This window comes from Platichthys flesus, chromosome 7 (genome assembly GCF_949316205.1).
Source record: "Platichthys flesus chromosome 7, fPlaFle2.1, whole genome shotgun sequence".
Classification (NCBI taxonomy): Eukaryota; Metazoa; Chordata; class Actinopteri; order Pleuronectiformes; family Pleuronectidae; genus Platichthys; species Platichthys flesus.
The window spans coordinates 351,077-375,083 of NC_084951.1; the positions used below are offsets into that span (position 1 = coordinate 351,077).

The 24,007-nt window shown below is 41.3% G+C and overlaps 1 protein-coding gene across 3 annotated transcripts in view; it reads right to left on the reverse strand.

Moving 5' to 3' along the window:
• The window catches only part of vps13d (vacuolar protein sorting 13 homolog D), a 123,329-nt gene that overhangs the window by 47,946 nt on the left and 51,376 nt on the right, over window positions 1–24,007 (reverse strand). For all 3 annotated transcript variants that reach the window (XM_062392890.1, XM_062392888.1, XM_062392889.1), the window contains exons 31-40: window positions 23,693–23,917; window positions 23,305–23,591; window positions 22,541–22,674; window positions 14,446–14,601; window positions 14,014–14,203; window positions 9,950–10,024; window positions 9,666–9,866; window positions 9,084–9,173; window positions 6,614–6,754; window positions 6,020–6,142 (exon numbers count right to left, since the gene is read on the reverse strand). In XM_062392890.1, the coding sequence (XP_062248874.1) occupies window positions 6,020–6,142; window positions 6,614–6,754; window positions 9,084–9,173; window positions 9,666–9,866; window positions 9,950–10,024; window positions 14,014–14,203; window positions 14,446–14,601; window positions 22,541–22,674; window positions 23,305–23,591; window positions 23,693–23,917 (1,622 nt within the window). The remainder of the gene's footprint in view (window positions 1–6,019; window positions 6,143–6,613; window positions 6,755–9,083; window positions 9,174–9,665; window positions 9,867–9,949; window positions 10,025–14,013; window positions 14,204–14,445; window positions 14,602–22,540; window positions 22,675–23,304; window positions 23,592–23,692; window positions 23,918–24,007) is intronic.

Sequence of the window (24,007 nt, forward strand, 5' to 3'; positions counted from 1 at the left end):
AGACTGAAAGAGTAGTGTTAAAGAATATACAAAGGCTCTTCACAAAGCCAGAGCTGCCTACTATTCAAAACTAATAGAAGAGAATAAATACAACCCCAGGTTTCTCTTCAGCACTATAGCCAGGATGACAGAGAGTCACACCTCCACCGAACCCGGTATTCCTCGATCCCTAAATAGCAATATCTTTGACCTTTTTTAATGATAAAATTCAAACTATTAGAAATAACATCAACCATCTCCTGCCCTCAATTGGCACTAATACCCTAACAACAACAGAGATCTCAGAAACAGCTGAGATTCCTACCCATTATTTAGACATTTTCTCTCTGATCACCGTGACCAGTTTAACAAAATAATCTTAGTTTCTAAACCAACAACCTGTATCTTAGATCCCATTCCTACACAATTACTTAAAGAAATTCTGCCCCTTATTGATAGTTTGTTACCTAATACAATCAATCTGTAGTTTATCATCATATGAACCCAGACTTTCAGTCTGGGTTCAGAGCCAATCACGGCACAGAGACAGCCTTGGCAAAAGTCACTTATGACCTTCTGATAGCGTAAGATCAGGGATTTGAGTCTGTCCTCGTTCTGTTAGATCTCAGTGCAGCATTAGACACAATTGACCTTCACATTTTATTACAGAGACTAAAACAGGTAATTAACATTAAAAGAACAGCCCTAAACTGGTTCAAATTAAATTTTCCTGACGCTCCCAATTCGTACAAATTAATGTGTCATTTGTGCGCACCAAAGTTAACCATGGTGCTCCACAGGGCTCTGTGCTTGGCCCAATTTTATTCTCATTATATATGCTTCCACTAGGAAACATTATCCGGACACACTCGGTAAATTTCCACTGCTATGAGGATGACACAGTTATACTTGTTATTAAAACCTGACCAAGTAATCAATTAACTAAACTTCGAGCATGTCTCAAGGACATAAAAACCTGGATGACCCACAATTTTCTCTTATTAAACTTAGATAAAACAGAGTTTATAATACTTGGCCCTAAACACCAAGAGATACATTATCTAATGATATAGCTGCACTAGACAACATTGCCCTTGCTTCCAATGATACAGTCAGGAACTTGGGAGAGAGCTTCAATCCTGATTTGTCCTTTAATTCTCACTTAAAACAAATTTCTAGGGCAGCCTTTTTCCACTTGTGTAATATTTCAAAAATCAGACTTGTCCATTCGCAAAAAGATGCAGAAAAACTAGTCCACGCCTTTGTTTCATCCAGACTGGACTATTGTAATTCATTATTATCAGGCTCCAGCAGTAAGTCATTAAAGACTCTATTCTATATTTAACACTGGCTGCCGGTTAAATATAGAATAGAATTTAAAATTCTCCTCCTCACCTTCAAGGCCCTTAATAATATGGCACCATTTCACCTTAAAGAGCTGTTAGTACCTTATCAACCCACTAGGGCACTCCGCCCCCAGAATTCAGGCTTACTTGTCGTCCCTAAAGCCTCTAAAAGTAGCTTAGGAGCCAGAGCTTTCAGCCATCAAGCCCCTCTCCTGTGGAATAATCTCTTGCTTTCAGGAAGCAGAAACCATCTGTACATTTAAAAGTAGGCTTAAAACCTTCTTTTTTGATAAGCTTAGAGCTGGTCCAGTCTTAGACCTGCTCTTAGTTATGCTGCTATAGGTCTAGAAGGTTGATAACATAAATTGGCCGTATGCATCAATTAGAGCGGCAGAACGTAACTTGTCCTATGTTCTAAAATAGGAACCGTTTAGTTCAAAAAGGCATAGAGGTATTGATGTCTGATTCACTGAGTGGGCCATATGGTTTTCATAGTACTGCCATACAAACTAGTAGCCAGTCAGATTTACCTTGAGCCTCAGTGTACCCTCAAGTTCGGCCTGTCTCATTGTATCATTGATTACAAGGCAAAAACAACCTGATGACGCCAAGGTGCAAAGAAAATGTATGACCCAAGACAGGGGTGGCTGTTGGTAGCACACACCAGTCGCACACGTCATGCCACCGCCGCCACGCCGCTGCTCCTCTCCTTGCTCTTGCCTTTGAAAGCTTTTTGAAAGCTGCACACTGAACCTTTAAAAAGGCAGCTGTTTGCCAATATGCCTGTCAGTTTTTCGGAAAAACTAACCTTTACGATGGACAAACTAACCTTTACGATGGCTGAATCTGAGTGTGAAGCTTGCAACCTTACCGTATCAAAGCTGAGGGAAAGCATAATTTCTATGAAGGCCGAACTGAAGGAGAAAGACAAGCTCATCCTGGGCTTCACCACTATTGCCACGACCCAGGCGTCACACATCGCTGCCTTGAAAATCTCTGGTTGCAGCCATAACCTGAATGCAACCAGGCCAAGTCTGTATGTCCACTCCTGGTTTGGATAATGATCCAACACTGCCATGGCTTGGCAACACCGTCACAGGAATTCAAGATCCCAAGTCTACTCCAGCACAGCCTGATTATCCGTTGGTAATAATAGGAACAAAGCCAAAAATAATAGCCAGCTCCTAGCCTGGATGCCAGACGAACTTAGCCCCGGCCACAACAGGAAGTTTGGTCTGGAGTCGCTCCGTTGGGGAGAAATTATGCCTGGTTCGAAATCATCTGGACCAATCATGCATATTTGATAATTTATATCATATAAAATATGTCATCAATATAGTTTAAGATCGTTTTTCAGTGTGTTTCCTGGTGCGATACGCTCGCGTCAAGCGCAAAAAATATACTCGACGCCGAAACGATCGCTGCACGGAGCGAGGGAGCCTTGGCGCAGCGCGGTGCTTCAGCCTTCGGTGTGACCCGCACAAAGGTTTAACATGGGAGTGGATGGGAGCCAGCTGTTATTTAAGGCTTGGCGCTGCGCTGAAGCATCACTTCGGCATCACTTCAGCGTCCGGTGTGAACCCGGCGTTAGTAAATAACTCACAATGCGTTGCTTAACATATGTCACATACTACGTTGCTCTGATTGGTTGTAGGTCTATCCAATTGAGCGAAGAGGAATTTTATTTCCTGGTCAGTTGAAACACGCCCCATAATCACAGCACAATGGAGCGGTCTCAGACTCACATTCTGACTAGAATTGTGAGTCTGACAACGTCAGGCTAGCCAGCTCCACTTCGTACCATGCTCCAGTAAAGTTGCGAATACCCTGTGGGGGCCATACAGTGAAGGCCCCGATTACCCCCTGCAAACAGGAGCAGTGGATTGTAGCCAGAAAGGACAAGCTCTGTTATAGGCTTGTCTCCCCTTCATCTAGCTCAGGACCTCCAGCTGTCTAATAGATTTGAAATGCTGAATCCTGCGGACTTCCCGCCTCTGGAAGCACCCCTACTCAATTGGGTGGTCAAGTCCTCTACCTCCGCCTGCCGCAGGTTATTGATGGAGGCTGGGATCAGGCGTAGCTCCGGAGTTCTCACTGGCTTGGCCACAGCAGGCAAGAAAAACCACAAGGATGAAGACACCACCTCGCTTCTGCAGTCTACGGTCGCCTCCATTCCACATACATATACAGCAACCCGGCGCTCGCCAAGATCGCCCAAGCCAGGAACACCTTTGCCTCCGCTAATCCCTCCAACTACCCTGATAATCGGAGACTTTATCATGAGAAATATCCCCTTCATTAATGCAGTCACACATTGCTTTCCTGGAGCGACAAAGGCCGGACATCATCTGCAACCTTCCCGGACTCATTACCTCAGTCCCAACAACTATTAAAAGAATATTCCATGTCGGATCAAATGACACTAGCCGCCAGCAATCCAAGCTGACAAAAGCTGACTTCATTCGTCTCTTTGACCTGCTAAATAGCACTGGAAAGTCTGCATTCATCTCGTGTCCAATTCCAACACTGGATTTAAGCAAGAGAGGACAAAGAAGAGTTTTTAACGATTTGATTTTAACTGTTGATTCAGGAGATTCTGCTATCCTAGTACTCCTAGACCTGACGGCAGCTTTTGACACAGTTGATCACACAATCCTATTGTCACACCTGGAAAACTTTGTAGGGAATTTTATTGATTGATTGATTATGTCATTACCACTTCAAAGTATTCTTTAAGAATAAAAAAATATGTATAAATGCTAGAGCAAAGCATCGTTAACCTTGTTATTTTGAACAAAACAAGACAGGCAATCAGTTAAGCCACTTTATGGATAACTGATCTGCCAAGAGGTTCTATTGTTAGTTAAATAATTACGGACAGACATATAGATCTGTTCAAGTAGGCGCTCTGATGTAGCGTGAGCAATTTTGTGTCATCTGGACAATGTAACCACAACTTAATTTTCAAACTGATCAGTAGATGGCGTTATAACCCTGAACTAATACTCATATATGGAGCTGTTCAGATCACAATTGTGACCATAGGTCAGTAGTTGGGAGCTGGTTAGATAATGCAAAGTTGATTAACAAAGCACTTCCTGTTTCATGGTGAATCAGTAGGTGGCGCTGTGACACTGAGGAAATATTGACACATAGAGCTGTTCAGGCTTGTACTCTTATCAAGAGACAGAAGTTTGGTAGTGATAAGGCAATGCAGAATGGAATTATGAAAACATTGTGTCTTTCCTTCGCCGCACATCAATGTTTACACAGTTTGAGGAAAAGCCACAATTTTGACCATGATCCAATGAGTTGACTGAGCTCTTTTGAGCTGTATATTGTAAAGCAGCCAGGAGCAGTTCATCAAAGTATAAAACAGGTCGCGACCTGTAACCACCAGGGGGCGCTGTGATTTAAAGTAATAATTTCTGTGTAGATGTCATCAGGCCAGAACTCGTCTTACATGTCTAGTTTGGACTTGATTGGACAATGTATGTCCGAGATACAGAACCTCATGTTTTGATGGCGTTTAATGAAACTTTCACGTCACGCCACGGTCACACAGGCTTAAACCATCTGAATATCTTCAGGGGGGAGGCTGTTGATACACACACATAGTTTGAGCGAGATAGAACCATGAACACTGAAGTTACAGAAATTTCGTGTTTCACGGCGAGTTGATGAACTTTGATGCCACGCCATTAATACGAAAAGTCACAGTAATCGTATTCCTACATTATCAATGTCTTGAGACCCATTTGATACAGTTTGACAGGGTTGAGGTCAGTGGATGAGGAGGAATACATCCAAGTGTAAGACATGCAAAAAACAAGACATTTATTGTTTCCACCAGGGGGCGCTGTGAATTTAAGTCATAATTTCTGTGTAGATGCATTCAGGCCGGGACTCTTGTCTTACATGTCTAGTTTGGACTCGATTGGACAATGTATGTCCGAGTTACAGAACCTCGTGATTTGATGGTGTTTAATCAAACTTTGACGCCACGCCACGATCACACGGTGTGACGAAAAATCGGTCAGTTTTTATCTCCATCTTGTTGTGATGACATTCAGCTGAATTTAAAGTTGATCTGATGAAAGCCCTGGGACAAGTACGCAAAAGTAAAAATGGCCACTGAATCTAAAATGGCGGGCTTCCGGTTACGTTTTTTTATAATGATGCATGAAACTTTTTTTCATGACTGGTCATGATACACCTTTGTCCCGATTTTGGTGAAGATCGGACAAGGGGAAACCTATGGGCTGGTTCCAGGGGGCGCTGTTGAGCCATTTTGCCACGTCCAATTCAAATTACTCCAGAATACAAAAATATCCGCAAACCTTGAATTTCCTGCAAAGTTTCACAACTTTATGAGCATGTCTAGACCCTGGAAAAGCCCCCCAAAGGGAAAGAAAAATAATAATAATAATAATAAAAATCCTTACAATTTCAATTGGGGCCTCCCACCGATTTCGGTGCTCGGGCCCTAATAAAATCATTACAATTTCAATAGGGCCTCTCATTATTCGGTGCTCGGGCCCTATTAATACAAATTCTTACAATTTCAATAGGACCTCTCATCATTCGGTGCTCTGGCCCTTGTAACAAATAAATAGGATATATACACGCATAAAGATACTACAAGAAACCTTGTAAACTCTAATATTTGCTAAAGTATTTTTTTGGACACTCACTCTGTCCGAAGCTAGGCGGGTCAACTGAGGATCCCATCCAGGGCATGGGGGAGGACTGGGCGCTCTGTTCATCCACGCTACAGTAGTCTGCTATCCAGGAGCTCTTAGTGGTGTTGTATTGATCTGAGAGGACCATATAAAGACATGTTCATAATTAATGTGTCATACTTGTTCCTGTAAACCAGTACCAAGTGGTAATGAGTGATCTGATTGAACACAAACAGAAAACTTTGGATTTTAGAATTTCTTGATATTCATAAAATATAATATAAGAGAGTTCATGCTCCTATAGGAGGTGGTAATGCAGGTAAAAGCTGTTTTCTACCTCTATTAAACAAAAGAAGAGTGCAGAGTGAGATTAGATGGTACTGCGAAAAACAAGAGAAAGCAAAACATACAGACACCAGAACTTTTGTGTGGATAAGATGCAGCGCAAACCGCCAGAGAAAGCCAGCAAATCATATCACCACAACTCTGCACATCATTAGAGAAGTGTATTTTTTTTTTTTATAATGTTCTGGTCAGCGAATATCAAATAGCACTTTCAAAAATAATAATGAATGTGCTAAGAAGCATGTTCAAGCCCCAACTCACCCAACAGCACTGACGTGATATTGATGTCCAGTCTCTGCTTGGCTCGAATCCCCATCTTGAGACGTGGTGGGTGAAGGCGCCCAGCGGCCTGCTGCTGCCATGACAGGAAGCAGGGCCAGGGCTCGATGAAGGGCTCCCAGCCTGCCATACACATACACACACAGTCACAGGTAACTTTTCTTTTCTGAAGACTAACCCTTACCTTTTGGATTTTTACCAATTGGGGACCATAAAACTGAGTGACTCATCCTGCTCTTTTAATACAATTTTATTCAGATTTTAGCAAAAATCCCAAGAGGAATGAAGCCAGTTTCTTTGAATTGAACAGAAATGTCTGTCAGGGGAATTACTGCGCATACCAAGGATATACGCCGCGTTCCACATTATTATGCAAATTGGATTTAAGGGTCATAGTTTTTGAATCAAACTCATGGATGGTATTGTGTCTCAGGGCTATTTGGATGATTGAAATCAATCTCAGACACCTGTGATAATTAGTTTGCCAGGTGAGCCCAATCAATGGAAAACTGCTTAAGAAGGATGTTCCACATTATTAAGCAAGCTACATGTTTCAGGCAAAATGGGGAAGAAAATGGATCTCTCTGCTGCTGAAAAGCAGCAAATAGTGCAATACCTTGCATAAGGTATCACAACATTGGATATTTTCAAAAGAATTGCGCGTGATCATCGGACGGTGAAGACATTTGTCACTGATTCACAGCACAAGCGGGTTCGTTCAGACAAAGGCAAAATAAGGAAGATTTCTGCCAAACAAATGTGTAGGGTTAAGAGAGCAGCCACTAAAATGCCATTGAATAGCAGCAAACAGGTGTTTGAAGCCGCTGGTGCCTCTGGAGTCTCGCAAACTTCAAGATGTAGGATGCTCAAGAGGTTTGCAAATGTCCTCAAACCTGTTATTCGGCCATCCCTAAACCAAGCAAAAAAGGTTGCAGTGGGCTCAGGACTACATGAAGACTAACTTCCAAACTGTTTTGTTTACGGATGAGTGCCGTGCAATCCTTGATGGTCCTGATGGATGGAGTAGAGGATGGTTGGTGAATGGCCACCATGTCCCAACAAGGCTGGGACGTCAACAAGGAGGTGGCAGAGTCATGTTTTGGGCCGGAATCATGGGGAGAGATCTGGTAGGCCCCTTCAGGGTCCTTGACGGTGTGAAAATGACCTCGGCAAAGTACGTAGAGTTTCTGACTGACCACTTTCTTCCGTGGTACAAAAAGAAGAACCGTGCCTTCCGAAGCAAAATCATAATGCACCATCTCATGCTGCAAAGAATACCACTGGGGCATTTGCTGCTATGGGCATAAAAAGGAGAGAAACTCATGGTGTGGCCCCCATCTTCCCCTGACCTTAACCCTATTGAGAACCTTTGGAGCATCATCAAGCAAAATATCTATGTGGGTGGAAGGCAGTTCACATCCAAGCAGGTGCTCTGGGAGGCTATTATGGCATCCTGCAAAGAAATTAAAGCAGAAACTATCAAAGAACTCACAAGTTCAATGGATGCAAGAATTGTGAAGGTGATATCAAAGAAGGGGTCCTATGTTAACATGTAACTTGACCTGTTAAGATGTTTTTGATTAAAACTTTTTTTGATTTCAGTAAATATGACCTCTTAATGTTGCAAATTCAACAAATCACAATTTTTAGTTCTTTACAACCTATAAAATATCTTGAAACTCTGAAACTCAGAAACTCTGCATAATACTTTGGAACACTGCATTTTGAGTTTTTTATTTTTGAAAAAAATACTGGTAACATTGGAAGGTTTGTTCAATAACATTTGAATTATACTCTAACAGTTGATGACTTGATTTTATACTGACTGGCTGTGCATTACTATTTAGGAAAATCTGAGCAAAGTGTAATTTGCATAATAATGTGGAATGCGGTGTAGTGTTTCCTCTTCTTTCTTCTTGTGCGTTTGGAATATTTGTATGTTGACATGCTTGTTGGGACTGTAAGTCTTTTCATTCGGTTCTTGGGCTTAAAAATATTACATAGTGCCACAGATAACTGTACATTTTCTGACCTCCTTTACACTCCCATATCAGCAATCTCCCCGCTCCATGTTTGATGCTCTGTTCTGAGCATCACTGTAGCGGTCTGAACAACACACCATAGCTAGCATGATGGACACATCTGATGTGCTGCCAGTATTCAACATAAAATCTTGTATCTTTGTGCACTTTTGACACCAATGGTATTCTTCCTGGACATTATCCATAGAGCTTGACTATCCATAGAACCTATCTGATCCGTCACTGAGAAAACCATTTCCCTCCTCAGTAGTACTTACCCCTTTGTTCACAATGCAGCGATGCGCTAATAGCAAATTGTGGGTACCAACATTTTTTTTTAAGGCAACGGAACCTTGGATTATCGTAGGCTTCAACAAAGTGATATTGGAAGTACTATGCTTTGTTGAAATACAGCAATTACATCTTATTACCTGACAACTCTCTGTTGTAGTAGTCTCCAGACAAAGTAAAGCTGGCATTTCCTTCTTGTGTGGACCCAATGCGCTGCAGCACATAAAGCCCTGCAATCCAAAACAGTCTGATCATGGTCTGGCAGTCAGATATTTATCTAGTTCTTAAAATATATTATTGAGCATCTACGGTTTGTTTTTTATGTGCCTTTACAAAAAGTTACAGTAGATATTTAGACAGGCATATATATATATATCGCTTTTCTCACAAACAAAGATTGATAAAGGTCACATTAATCCAATGGCACACACATTCATATAATGGTTCTGTACACAAATATTTTTTACAGACTGCTGACACAGCAGTCAATGGCAATTTAGGGTTAAGAGTCTTTGCCAAGAAAACTTGGGCATGTGGAATGGAGGAGCATAGAACAAGCCTGTTCTTTAGGTTATTGGACGACCTGTTCTACCACCTGAGCCTTATCCACCCATAAGGCCCAAAATTATGTGAGACAGTCAGGGTTCAGTAAATGACCAAATACTGAGACACTGTTTCATATGTTTGATAATTATTTTACATCTTGCATAACAGAGACCTACTTGAGAAAGTGAACTCAGCCAGTGGTACGTCACAGTCCAGACAGTCATCGATGAAACAGATGCAGACACTCTCAGCCTTTACCTCTACTCCAGACAGAGGAGCTGAGTGGCTCATGATGCCAGATTCACCTCTAGCTCTTGGACGGCCTGCCATATACTCAGCATTCTCCAGGAGCCACGTAGCTGCCTGATTCAGCTGGCCTGAGGGACACATGATTTTGTCTTTACATAGGTTTTCAGTTAATTATAATCAAGACATGTAAACTGTTAAAGGTAAAACTTACCTTTGCAGTGGATCAGTGCTCTTTTGCAGTCCTCTTTCTTGAAGCCAAGGTCTTGTAAATGGGTCAGTTGGCCCTCTTGGGAGACAAAACACAACCTCATGAATACTAAAGTCTGATAACAGTAATCTCCAGTATAAATGACAGTATGTTATCACTACATTGAAGCATTATTTAATAACAAACAAAACATTTTTAAAATAGCATTGATCACCCTTTCTTAATGCCCCAAAAAATTTAATTTTCTATGTATATTGTTGTGGGAACAGAAAGATATTAACAGAAGGCAGATGTATACGTTTAACATTAGTTACCACTTAAAGTGGACATATTATGAAAATTCCACTTGTGTAGTGTTTCTACACGTTAATTTGGGTATCTGGCATGTCTACCGTCCCAGAAACTCTGGAAAAAAAAAACTCCCGCTATTTGTTGTGGTTCCTCTATTTCAGAAAAGATACGCTAGAGTGCGTCGAATGGGATTACGATCGAAATAAACGTCATGTTAACACCATGCCTATGTAGGGAGTCTCGCTACATGGCCTTGGACAGGCGAGCTAACGCTAGCGTTAGCTCGTGGGAGCAGAGGGAGCTTGAGCTGGCGCAGCAGCGGCATCCTTCCACACTGTTGAGTCAAACGTTGAGAGCTGTGCCTGGGGTCCCTTGTTTACGCGGCCACTTAAATGTGGTGTTAGCCGGCTCCATCGGCCCGGTTAGCTCGCGGGGTAACGCTAGCCGGGGAGCCGGGCTTGCGAGCCCCTAGCGAAAATTTAAGTGGGCGAATAAACAAGGGACCCCCGGGAAACCTCAATGTTGAAACAGGAAGGATGCTGCTTCTGCGCCAGCTCAAGCTCCCACTGCGGTTCTGCACTGGGGAGCTGGGGCTCTTGCAGCCAGGCTCACCGAGGATGAGAGGGGCGGGGCACTCAAAACAGGTCAATCTGAGGAGGGCTGTTTTAGACAGGGTAAAAAGGGTGCTGTTATAAATTATCCTTGTGGTATTTTGACCAAAATATGTCCTAACATTATCCTAAACATTTTTTTTCTGCAAATATAGGATGGTTGAATAAAACTTTTCTTTTCTTTTATAAATTAAAAAAACAACCAAACCTTTACACAATGAAATATTAAATCTCAATCTTAGCCCATCTGTAGAAGAAGTGCGCCAGTTCACACTTAAAAAGAACGGACAGACTCAGTCATTTTAAGACTGAGTCCTGTCTGTGAGGGTCACCTCTCGTGTTGTGTTGTACTGAGTACAAAATGTTGAGTAACTTTCAAATGCAGCCTCAAAAACTCTGGAGCGAATCAAACAAACACTAAGTTATTTCACGTACTGATAACTAGCAATGATTGTTTATTAGTTCAAGTGAGAGCAGAGTAGAGGGGGACACAGAAACTCCGGCTCGGTACAAACCAACTTCAGCTTCTGCTCTGATCATGACGCAGCAGCGCTGATCCCTGAGCAGTCACTTACCGGCTGCTTAACATGAACGAGCTCTGATCACTACGTGTGTTGCTCTGAGCGAGTGGGTACATGGAGCGGGTCATTCTGTGCATGCGTTAAAAAAAATTAATCATCCCGCATTAACGCAACAGGATAAGACATGTAATTCATTATAGAGTCAATGTATTAACTCATTTATGGCTAAGGTACATAATGCTGGAGGCAGTGGCAGTTCTACATGGAATTGCACCCCGGGGGCGAGACCCCCTCAGAGCTCCCCTATTGAGTGATTGATAGTGATGACTGCAAGGCCAGTCAGCCGTTCCTGAGACATGGTTGACCTAGGGTACGTCTTGATCAACTTCAGTTTTGAAAAGCTCCTCTCTGCTTGAGCCACAGTGACTGGCACAGTTAGTGCAATCCTCAGAGCAGTCTAAAAGTTGGGGTAGATCTCCGATAGATCCTTATCATGCATAAAATAGATAAGCTCAAGGAGGCTCATGTTTTTTTTTGTTTTTGTTTCTAAGAGTCTTCCTAATTTGTTGGTTCTCATTGAGTTTTCAGACATAAATTACACACTGGTCTCTCCTCATGTCTTACCCCGTTGACTGTGAACCCAAGATTAAGACAGGCTTCATCGTACTTTCTTTTCAACTTGCTTTTTGAACACAGACTCTTGTTTGTCCCTGACCGGCTGATTCACTTGAACGAGCTCTGATCTCACTATGTGTGTCTAAGAGAACGAGCGGGGCAGCGGGCGGAGCCACTGGGCCTGTGTGTCTTGTCAGTTTGCGAAAAATACGTGCAACAGGCACAACACTGCTCAGGGAGCCACTGCAGAGGGGCTGAAGAGCCTCGGGTTGCAAAACCCTTGCAACGACGAAAGAGCGATTTGTTTACTGCTTCCCCGTTAAAGAGATGTGGACGTTAAAGCATTGGTTCGGCTATAATATTAGTTTATGCCTCGAGGGGCGCGCCACACAGCTGAGAATCACAGCTCTATACAGTGGATCCCCGTTCAATTTGGGAGACCCAGAGGTGAACTGCCCCCCAAGCCTCATCGTCCTGGAAAAAGCTAAATAATTTCTTACACCAAAGATAAATTAGATTTTAAATTGACAAATTTCCAGGAGGACAATGATTTATAAAGGAAACATTGTTTTGAGCTGTGTGCATGTACAAAGTTATATAAATCTGATTATTTTTGGGTGTAAGCTATTTTTGGCCATGCACAGTTTTAGCCCCAATCCCATTTCAACCCTTGGCTGTACCCCGTTGTTTTCAAGGGTTATCTTGCCCCTTGAAACAGATTCACAAGGAGAAATGGTTCAAATCTTCCCTACGAATTAGGACAGCCCTTCAAGAAGCTGTTACATCATTAGTAGTTGTCGCGAAAACCAGAAGCATCATCAGAAGTCGTTGATGTTAACATACAAGACAAAAAGTTTTGCCGGGGATGTCATTGTATTATTATTGTTGAGATCTTAAATAAACCAATGCTAAAGTTTTGCCGGGGATGTCATTGTATTATTATTGTTGAGATCTTAAATAAACCAATGCTATTGTTGGCAGTTACTAATGTGACTAACCTACAATATCCAAATAACATCTACGCTTATGCAGGTGAATCAATGACATCTGAAATTGAAAAGCTTGGCTGCTCTGCATTATTCACTTATGTATCAAAAGCTACTAGCAGTGGTCTCTAGACAACCCTGCCAGGACTGCTTTGTTATCAGAGGAGCAGTTAAGTTCAGTAACATCGCTGCTATACACGGGTTCAATCAAGTGCATCGTGTGAGGGGGGATGTGACATGAAATTATGTGATAATATGAGATAATCATGCAAACAAAAAAAGATAATGCTAACGCTAGTGCACTCAACCTTTTTTTAAGGTTGGTGCGAAAAAAGGTCCATAATAAATTGAAATGATATTAAACTAAGATATTACAATTATTATCGACTTTTTTTAATCCTTATTGATAGAGAAGAGACTGCATTTTTGGGTCTCTCTCCCACATTGTAGGTGTTTGGCAAGGCATTCGGGGTACCCTTTAATTTGAAGTGAAGGTCAGAAAAATCGTTGTTTCGACGGCTATAAAGCCCTACCCGTTAAATGGGATTAGGCCTTAGTATGAATCCCATGCCCAGGAATTTTGTACAACGCATGTGAGAGTTTGGTGAGTTTTAAGGCCTTCCAAAGCCAACAAAACTGCTTTATTGTAGTTGTAGCCACTGTTTTAAAAAGTGGGGAAAACATTCTAGATATACCCGTTTATTTAGATCTCCCTCAAAATTGCATAGATAATTAATTGGGTCATGTCTCCCCCTTCAATTTTCATGAAAATTGGTTCACTAGTTTTTGAGTTATTCTGCTGAGAGTTAGACGAACAAACAATCCCTACAAAAACAAGAGGTTCATTCCAAGTTCAATGCTCAGACCTTAATAATAATAATAAACAGTTTTAAAATGGTTGTTGCCTCAGTCAGCACTCAGGCTTTAAACATGTGAAATGCATGACAAAAATAAAGCTAAATTTACCCTAATGATTAGCATACGTTTTTGTTAACTAGAACTAGTAAATGTGAAAAAATAATAATAAGCACAGTTATACACACCTATGAGGGCCTCACTCTTCAGTCTGAAGATGCTCTTAGATGTAGCTGTGGGCTCAATACCGGGTGCAGTCTCTAACATCACAGTGTCAGAAGGCAGTGTAGTGCTCGAAGTCGGAATAGACTTGGCAATGGCCAAAAAGAGCTTTATGTCATTGTAGGACAGACGAATGTCCAGAACAGGAAGATGAATCTGTGAAAGAAGCAGATGAACAACTATCATTTACACGACAAAGTCTCTTCACTAGTAATGGGGAGTTAAAGAGTCAAAAGAGTCAAAAATCATCTACATCTTTCAGCTTAAATTGTATTTAGTGCTATACATATACTTGTGAGGTTGAGTGTACATTTACTCATTTATTCCTCATGCTATGCTGTAGTAATGCTCACTATGTACATGTTAAATATATTTTTTTGGTAATTTTTATTCTTTACCTCAAGCAGTGGCGGGATGTCCTCCACATTGAAAGCGTCCAGTAGACCCGAGCTGCTTTGGTATGTGGGACTTCCACACATCTCCACCTGAATATTGACGGGGTCAATGATGGACAGCGCTGTCTCCTGCTCACTACCAAGCCGACACGAGAACACCTGGAGATGACAAGAAACCTCTGAAACACAGCTAATACAATAATCATCTGGATGCTGGTAGTAGGGTTTATACGCATATGCAACAGTATCGATACCAGCTTTGCCTCCTCCAGTTGACACAAAACTTCACACAGCACCCCTGTGGACAGGTAGACACACAGGCCCTCCTCTCAGTAGTAGCTGCAAAAAAGGAATGCTGGTTGACGTTCACAAAACTGAGCTGGTGTTGCCAGCATGCAACTATCTTAACATGACAATTGCTGCAGCTGAAAGGGCCTTCGCCAACAGTTTTAGTCGAAAAGGAAAAAAGCTAAAGTGCCCTTCGGACGCATTTTGGCATAATATCAAACGACCAGGGAAAGACTAAGGATGTTGATCAGTATGTATAATTTGGACAGCATATATACATATATATTAGGGGGATAAACTCACAATCTTACAGGTGGGATCCTGGTTTCGTACAACCCGAAAACACAATGCCTCAAGCCACTGGCTATTGCCGGCGCAGAGGCATAACTGCAGGATCAGTTTTGTGTATCATACATGAGCTGCTTTGCATTGACATATTTCCAGGAGGACAATGATTTATAAAGGGAACATTGTCTTCAGGTGTGCATGTTTATACTTAAATAAATCGTATTAGTTATAGGCATGAGCTACTTTTAGCTTTTTTGGGCATGCACAGGTTTAGCCCAGGAACTTTGACATTTTGTAACATGCATTTTAGAGCTTTGGTGAGTTTGTAAGCCTTCCAAGGCAAACAAAACTGCTTTATTGTAGCTGTAGCCATTATTTTCGAAGTGAAAGAAGATTGACCCATGTATTTGGATTTGCTGCAAAATGTTATGGATAATTCATTGGGTCATGTCCCACACCTTCTGTTCAGTAGTTTTTTAGTTATTTTGCTGAGTCAGACAAACAAACGGCAATGAAAACATAATTTCCTTGGTAGAATATTCCGTACAAAAACAATAGGTTCCCTGCATGTTCAATGCTCAGACCTTAATAATAACTAGGGCTACGTTGTAGCACTGGCGGGCCCGAGCACCCACACGTTGAAGCCTGTAGCGGTCGCTGGAGAGAGCGATCTATGACCAAGCGCACGTCTCCGTGTAGCATGCTTTTTTCGCAATGCGGGATGTGACAGTTTAGACCACTGTCCCTGTTTGGCTGCCTGTCGGCGGCGCGCATTGATGGATGGTGTGAGCGGCAAGGCCCTCAAGCATACATTCTCTTTGTTCAAACACTCACAAACAATCTTACCCGCTCACCACGGCTCTGTACTGCAGACTAAAAGAGTCAGGGTGGGGCTGAGGGCTTTAAATATGGTGTCAGGAAATACCTGCTGCAACTGATTGGACTGATTGGCCGTGTTTGGGCCAAACCATTTTCCCTTGTGTCAAAGGGGGACACTGGACCTTGACATTGGACATTAATGAGTGACAATTTTAAATGTACTAGTGAAAATCACTAACATGCATGCTGTATTTTTTGATGAGTGTATTCATGGTTGGTTGGCAAAATGCTCAGTATTATAATCCCCCTGTTGATTGGGCCTGTCTAGTGGGAGGGGCCATGGGGTATATAAGGGGTGAGCTGCTGTCCTTCTGACAGTCTGCTGCATGCTGTTGCCGGAGGAGGTTGTCGGTGTTGTGCAGGGTGCTCAGCTCTCCACGGAATATCTACTGAGGTGATTATTCTATTATGTTGTAATTGAGTTTAATCTGCATTTATTTTGCTAATGGATTATTTTATTTATTGACATTGATTATTTGAAGTACCGGTATTTGATTTTGAATATGCTTTGATTTATTATAGAGAATATTTGTTGATTATTTGAATTATTTAATATTGGAATTGGTTTTGAATATGGTTTTATTTGACTATTTGCAGATGTTTGGGTTTTGGCCTCCTATGTATGTTGTGCACTTATTTTGACACTTTGGGAGAACAAATGTTGTTAGAAACCTATTTCCAACTGTGTGCCTTGCCATCTTTGGGTTTGAAAGTCCAGTCTTTTTAAGGTTACATTACCTTCACCCGAGGCGGGGTGTGACACGGCAAGATAAACGCCTAACTATCTTCGTCCGTCAAGTGACGCCGATCCTTGCCTGCTAATTGCTCATTACGGTCCACACTATTAATTACACTGTGAAAATTACATGTACATCGAATGATAGTTGAAAAAGTTTACTTCCTTTTGACAGTAGGTGGCACCATCACTCTTATTACACACAGACCTGATCTGTTACAGTAGGCGCTCTGATGTAGCGTGAGCAATTTTGTGTAAATTGGACAATTTTACCACAACGTAATTTTCACACTGATCAGTAGGTGGCGCTATGACCCTAACCCTAATATTCAGATATGGAGCTGTTCAGATCACAATTTGCGATCAGAGGTCTGTAGTTTGGAGCCTGTTGGTTAATGCAGAGTGGAATAACAAAGTACTTCCTGCTTCATGGGTAATCAATAGGTGGCGCTAAGACACTGAGGAAATATTGACACACATAGCTGTTCAGGCTTGTACTCTAAATCATATGACAAGTTTGGTAATGATAGGACAATGCACAGTGGACAAAACATCGTCTCGTCTGGCGAAGGATGATCCTTCGCCAAACATCAATGTTTACATGGTTTGAGGAAATGTCACAATTCTGAACGTGATCCAATGACTTGACTGATCTCATTTGAGCTGTATATTGTAAAGCAGCCAGGAGCAGTTCATCAAAATATAAAACATGTCACTTCCTGTAGCCACCAGGGGGCGCTGTGATTTAAAGTCATAAATTCTGTCTAGATGTCATCAGAACGGGACTCTTGTCTTACATGTCTAGCTGGGACTCGATTGGACCATGATGCCACGCCATTAATATGGCGTTTGACGAAAAGTCACAGTTATCTTATGCCTTCATTATCAATGTCTTGAGACCCATTTGATACAGTTTGACATGGTTGAGGTCAGTGGATGAGGAGAAATACATCCAAGTGTAAGACATGCAAAAAAAAAAGACATTTCCTGTTGCCATCAGGGAGCGCTGTGATTTCAAGTCATGATTTCTGTGTAGATGTCATCAGGCCGGGACTCTTGTCTTACATGTCTAGTTTTGACTCGATTGGACCATCTATGTTAGAGATACAGATGCTCGTGTTTTGATAGCGTTTAACCAAACTTTGACGCCACGTCACGGTCACATGGTGTGATGAAAAATAAATCCATTAATCATTTTTTTCACAATCTTGTTGTGATGACACTCATCTGAATTTTAAGTTGATCTGATGAAAGCTCTACGACAAGTACATCAAAGTAAAAATGTGGAATATGGCTAAAATGGCCACTAAAATCAAAATGGTGGGCTTCCTGTTTGGTCTAGCATATCTATCCAAGAGACTTGTTTGTTATGAAAAGACACATCCCCAAATCAATTTTTGTATATGTCGGCCAAACGTAGTGCCGGAGCTGCCCGTTAGGGGGCGCTAGTCAGTTGTTTTGCCAGGCCCATTCCTTAAAACCATATAAATATCTTCAGGGGGGGGATTTTGCTACACACATGTAGTTTGAGTGAGATAGAACCATTAAACTGAAGTTACAGCAATTTCGTGTTTCACGGCGAGTTGATGAAGTTTGATGACATGCCATTAATATGGCGTTTGACGAAAAGTTACAGTTATCTTATGCCTTCATTATCAATGTCTTGAGACCCATTTGATACAGTTTGACATGGTTGAGGTCAATGGATGAGGAGGAATACATCCAAGTGTAAGACATGCAAAAAAAATATATTTCCTGTTGCCACCAGGGGACGCTGTGATTTCAAGTCATGAATTCTGTGTAGATGTCATCAGGCCGAGACTCTTGTCTTACATGTCTAGCGCTAAATGAGGGGCTCTCCGTAAATGAGGGGAAGCTCCGTTGATGGCGCTGTTGAGCCATTTTGGCACGCCCACTTCCAAATACCCCAGAATACGTCCATTTTAACGACTTTTTAACTTACTGCAAACTTTTAAAACTTTTTGAGCATGATAAAGCCCTCAAAAAGCCAATTCATTAAAGCAGGAGAAAAAAAAACTGAATGAAACTGTAACACATAGCGAGAGAAAAATAATAATAATAATAATAATAATCATTTCAATTTCAATAGGGCCTCCCACCGATTTCGGTGTTCGGGCCCTAAATAATAACTAGGGCTACGTTGTAGCACTAACGGGCCCGAGCAAAGGCAATTTCAAGTCTGTTGCGGTCGGGGAAGAGAGAACGATCGATGACCAAGCTCATGTCTCTGCCTTGCGTGCATTTTAAGCTCTGCAGCAACAATAAACGCTTCACTTCCTGTAGCCAGCAGGTGGCGCTAGGATTTTAAGTCATGGTGTCTTTGTAGATGTCATCAGGTCGCGACTCTTGTCTTACATGTCTAGTTTGGAGTTGATTGGACCAAATATGTCCAAGATACAGACGCTCGTGTTTTGATGGCGTGTGATCAGACTTTGACTCCACGCCATGGTCAGAGTTTGGTGTTTTCCTATTTTGTAACAGGTAAAAATAGCAGTTAAATGTCAACAGTTGTCTTTATTGTCGTTCTATTATTTAATAAATGCAACAAACTATAGTTTTTATATATATTGTATGACTATATATATGTATATATAACTTTATAACCTGTGTTATCAAATATGTTGTGCGGCACCAGACAGCTTTAAATTGGGGGAAGAGTGGAGGAAATAGTAAAGTTGCCTACCCCTGCCTTAGGTGACACAATTTGTGCCTTGGTTAAACCATGATCCTACACCGCCCTCTAGTGACTTAATATTGCGGTACAAATAAGTGTGCCGGCAATATAAAGCCACTAGAGGTCAGTATAAGACCATGGAACACAGACATGGTTGAAATGAAAACAAGTCTTTTCATTTTGCACATCAAGCTTTTAAGCCTCACCACGGTCACACGGATTGATGAAAAGTTTAAATTTTTATAACTTAAGATCTTCATCTTGTTTTGTAGAGTCTCATCTAATTTTGAGGTTGATCTGATGAAAGCTCTCCAACTAGTACATAAATATATAACACGTACCAAAAACAAGACATTTCCTGTTGCCACCAAGTGGTGCTGTGATTGTAAGTCACAATTTCTGCACCGATGTCTTCTGGTCGCAACTCTTGTCGTATGTGTCTAGTTTGGACTCAATTGGACAAAATATGTCTGAAATATGGAAGCTTGTGTTTTGATGGCGTTTCATCAAACTTTAACGCCACACCACGGTCAGACGGTTTTGCTAAAACTTAATCCTTCAATAACTTTAGATCTCCATTTTGTTGTGATGACGATCGTCTAAATTGTAAGTTGATTTGATGAAAGCTGTACGAGAAGTACTTAAAAGAAAAAATATGGAATATGACCAAAATGGCCACTAAAGTCCAACTGGCGGGCTTCCTGTTGCGTTATTCATAATGCACTGATGGACTTTTTTGTGCATCTACTCATGATACACAATAGTCTTTGTTTTTTTGGAGGATCGGTGAATGCTAAATGAGGGGCTTTTCCGTAGGTGGCGCTCTTGAGCCATTTTGTCACGCCCTTTTCAAAATACTCCAGAATACGTACATTTTTGCCGCCTTCGAATTTACTGCAAACTCCTACAACTTTTTGAGCACATTAAAGCCCTCAAAAAGCCAATTCATTTAAACATGCGAAAAATAATAATAACTAGGGCTACGTTGTAGCACTAACGGGCCCGAGCACAGGCAATTTCAAGTCTGTTGCAGTCGGGGAAGAGAGAACGTTCGATGACCAAGCGCTCATCTCAGCGTTGCATGCATTTGCGCACTGCTGCAAGATAAACGCTTCACTTCCTGTAGCCAGCAGGTGGCGCTATGATTTTAAGTCATGGTGTCTTTGTTGATGTCATCAGGTCGCACTTCTTGTCTTACATGTGTAGTTTGAACTCGATTGGACCAAATATGTCCAAGATACAGAAGCTTGTGTTTTGATGGCGTTTAGTCACATTTTGACGCCTCGCCACGGTCACACGGTGTGGCGAGATCTCCATCTTGTTGTGATGACGCTCGTCTAAATTTTCAGTTGATCTGATGAAAGCTCTCCAAGAAGTACTTGAAAATAAAAAAACATGGAATATGGTGCAAATCGAAAATGGCGTGGTTCCTGTTGCGTTTTTTAAATTGCTCCGAGCGCGTTTTTTGTGCATCTGGTGATGATACACAACTGTCTTCAATTTCGTGAGGATCAGTGAATTCTAAATGAGGTGTTTCTCCATAAATGAAGGAAAGCTCCGTTGGTGGCGCTGTTGAGCCATTTTGCCACGCCCATTCTTTAAAACTATCTGTATATCTTCAGGGGTGGGCTGTAGATACACACATGTAGTTTGAGGGAGCTGGACCCATGAACACGGAAGTTACAGCAATTTTGTGTGTCATGGCGAGTTGAACTTTGATGACACGCCATTAATAATCCGCATGAAGAAAAGTCACAGTAATCGTAAGCCTACATTATTAATGTCTTGAGACCCATTAGACACAGTTTGACATGGTTTCACAAAGTGGATGAGGAGAAATACATCCAAGTGTAAAATGTACCAAAAAAAAGACATTTCCTGCTGCGACCAGGAGGCTCTGTGATTTTTAGTCACAATATCTTGTAGATGTCTTCAGGTCGCGACTTTTGTCGTACATGTGTAGTTTAGAATCGATTGGACCAAAAATGTCTGAGATAGAGAAGCTCGTGTTTTGATGGCGTTTCATGAAACTTTGACGCCAAGCCAGACGGTGTGACGAAAAGTTTATCTTTCAATAACTTTTGATCTCTCTTTTGTTGTGATGATACTCGTCTAAATTTTAAGTTGATATGGTGAAAACTCTACGAGAAGTACATCAAAGTAAAAATATGGAATATGACCAAAATGGCCACTTAATCCAAAATGGCGGGTTTCCTGTTAATTTTTTCACAATGGTCTTTGAGGCTTTTTTGTGCATCTTGTCATGATGCACAACTATCCTCATTTTCGTGAGGATCAGTGAATGCTAAATGAGGGGCTTTTCCGTAGGTGGCGCTGTTGAGCCATTTTGCCACGCCCATTTCCAAATACTCCAGAATACGTAAATTTACACCACTTTCTAATTTACTGCAAACTTTTACAACTTTTTGAGCATGTTTAAAAATTCTCAGAATAATCCTTTCAATTTCAATAGGGCCTCCCACCGGAGGTGCTCGGGCCCTAATAATAATAATCATTTCAATTTCAATAGGGCCTCCCACCGATTTCGGTGCTCGGGCCCTAATAATCATTTCAATTTCAATAGGGCCTCCCACCAATTTCGGTGCTCGGGCCCTAATAATAATCATTTCAATTTAAATAGGGTTCCTATTATCTTAAGAATTCCTATTGAATTCTTAAGATAATAATCCTTAAGAATTCAATAGGGCCTCACACAGATTTCAGTGCTCGGGCCCTAATAATAAAAATCCTTACATTTCAATAGGGCCTCTCACCATTCAGTGCTCGGGCCCTAATAATAACATGCTTCACCTGGCCTATACCGAAAATATTTCATCTTTCTTAAAGAGACGTTCGAAATTAGTGATTCATTTATATTGCATTGTTAACACAACCACTTTGACACATTTTAACATATCCAATAAGATATTTCAATGTATTGAAATAGTAATTAAGATAAAATAATGTGCATTCAAATAATAAGGTCTATCATAGAACTCAAAGCCTGAAAAAAACTGACAAAAAGTATTGGAATATTATGCTTGAATAAAGAATAGGAAAAAGGTTGAGTATTGCTTATGTTCTTTAGTCTTGGCCTTCATGCAACATAAATCTTATCAAATGTTCGCATAAAAATTCTAAAAAAAAATGTATGCACTGCCAATAATTCTGAACAGAAATTTGAATTATTAAACAAATCATTAGATTGTCACCTCTATTCCAGCGAGGCTTCCAGAAAAGGGTCGGTCCAGCAGTCGGGGTTTGTAGGTGAGGACAGTGGTACCTTTCAGAATGATGGCATTGGTATCCAGGCAGGACACATCCTCCACAACCACAAACTCTGTCCCTGAAGAACAAGTAACAATGTAAAATTTCAAATACACAGGGCAGGTCATTTAGGGTTCATATTTAGAAGTTCCTTAAAAGGCCTGTCATAAGCTCCAAGAAATCAATAACTTCTCAATCATCTTTTTGTTATTGCAGTAATCAGTATTGTTGTCGTCTGATATGTTGTAACATCCTCAAATAGCACTATGTGATTGATATCTGATTGTGGGTCTAAATGTCTCCTTAGAGTGGAGAGAAGTCTGACTTTTAGAACAGGATGGAACAAAACCAGTGTTGACATTTTGGGAATCTTAGAAACAGGTGAAATACGAATGACTCTGTTTATCCATTAACCTTTGCTTGGTGGCATTGGTAAAATAATAGATTTTCTCTCTCCCACTCCTGCAATAAAAAATTCTGAATAAACAGAACCCAAGGGTCTTTGTACATTCAGAAAAATTGGTAGTATCAGAAGAGGTCATGCTATGTATGTAGAGTATCTGCAACTCCAGCTGTGCCTCTCTAAAACAATAAAATAAGCTAGATTTGGAAGAGTTTGTGGCCACAGAGAGTATTGTTTATTAGATTACAAAACCTGTTATTCAGGCATTACTGCTATTTTCTCAGTGATTAATCATCCTTCTCTTACCTGTAACATTGATCTTAACCTCCAGACAGTGGTCCTGGGTGACCTTTACTGTGGACCTCTTGGTGACCACACCAGTCTTGACTGTCTTTGGCATGACTGCCCCAGTGGTGGCGGTGCAAGAGTCAGTACTGGTGTTACTGGGCCATCGATGACGACCTTCATGGTCACCTCTCACCTTCACCACTGGTGTCCGTAGGAAGTCTTGCACCAGCTGGAGCCAGTCAAAAATGAGAAAGACCCTCAGGTTGTTGAGGACAAGTGTGAAGCAGGACAAGTCTTGTGTGGCCCTGCAGGAAGGGGGATCAATTCTTTACTATTTAACACAGTCAAAAAATCATCTAAATGCGATTGAAAATATGTCACAAGCTTGAAAATTGTCCAGTGATACCTGTAATGGAGTTCCAGCTGTAGCGATGCACGGTTAGTGCCTGTTTTAGAGGGCTGAAGGATGCAGTCAAAGACATTGTGCTTTGCCCCATCATGTCTACCAGTGCTTTTATTCAGCTCAGTGTACCGAGTGTCATATGCCAGGAGGGAGTGAGATACCAAGTTGACAGACTTGGATCCATTGGAGAAACTCTCAAAGAGCAGCTTGGATTTCATGAAGTCAAACCTATGCAAAAGAGATATGAACATATAAAAACAGATTTGTACTTTAACTTCACTGTAGATAAATGTTTGTTTTACAATATTTGCCCTGTTC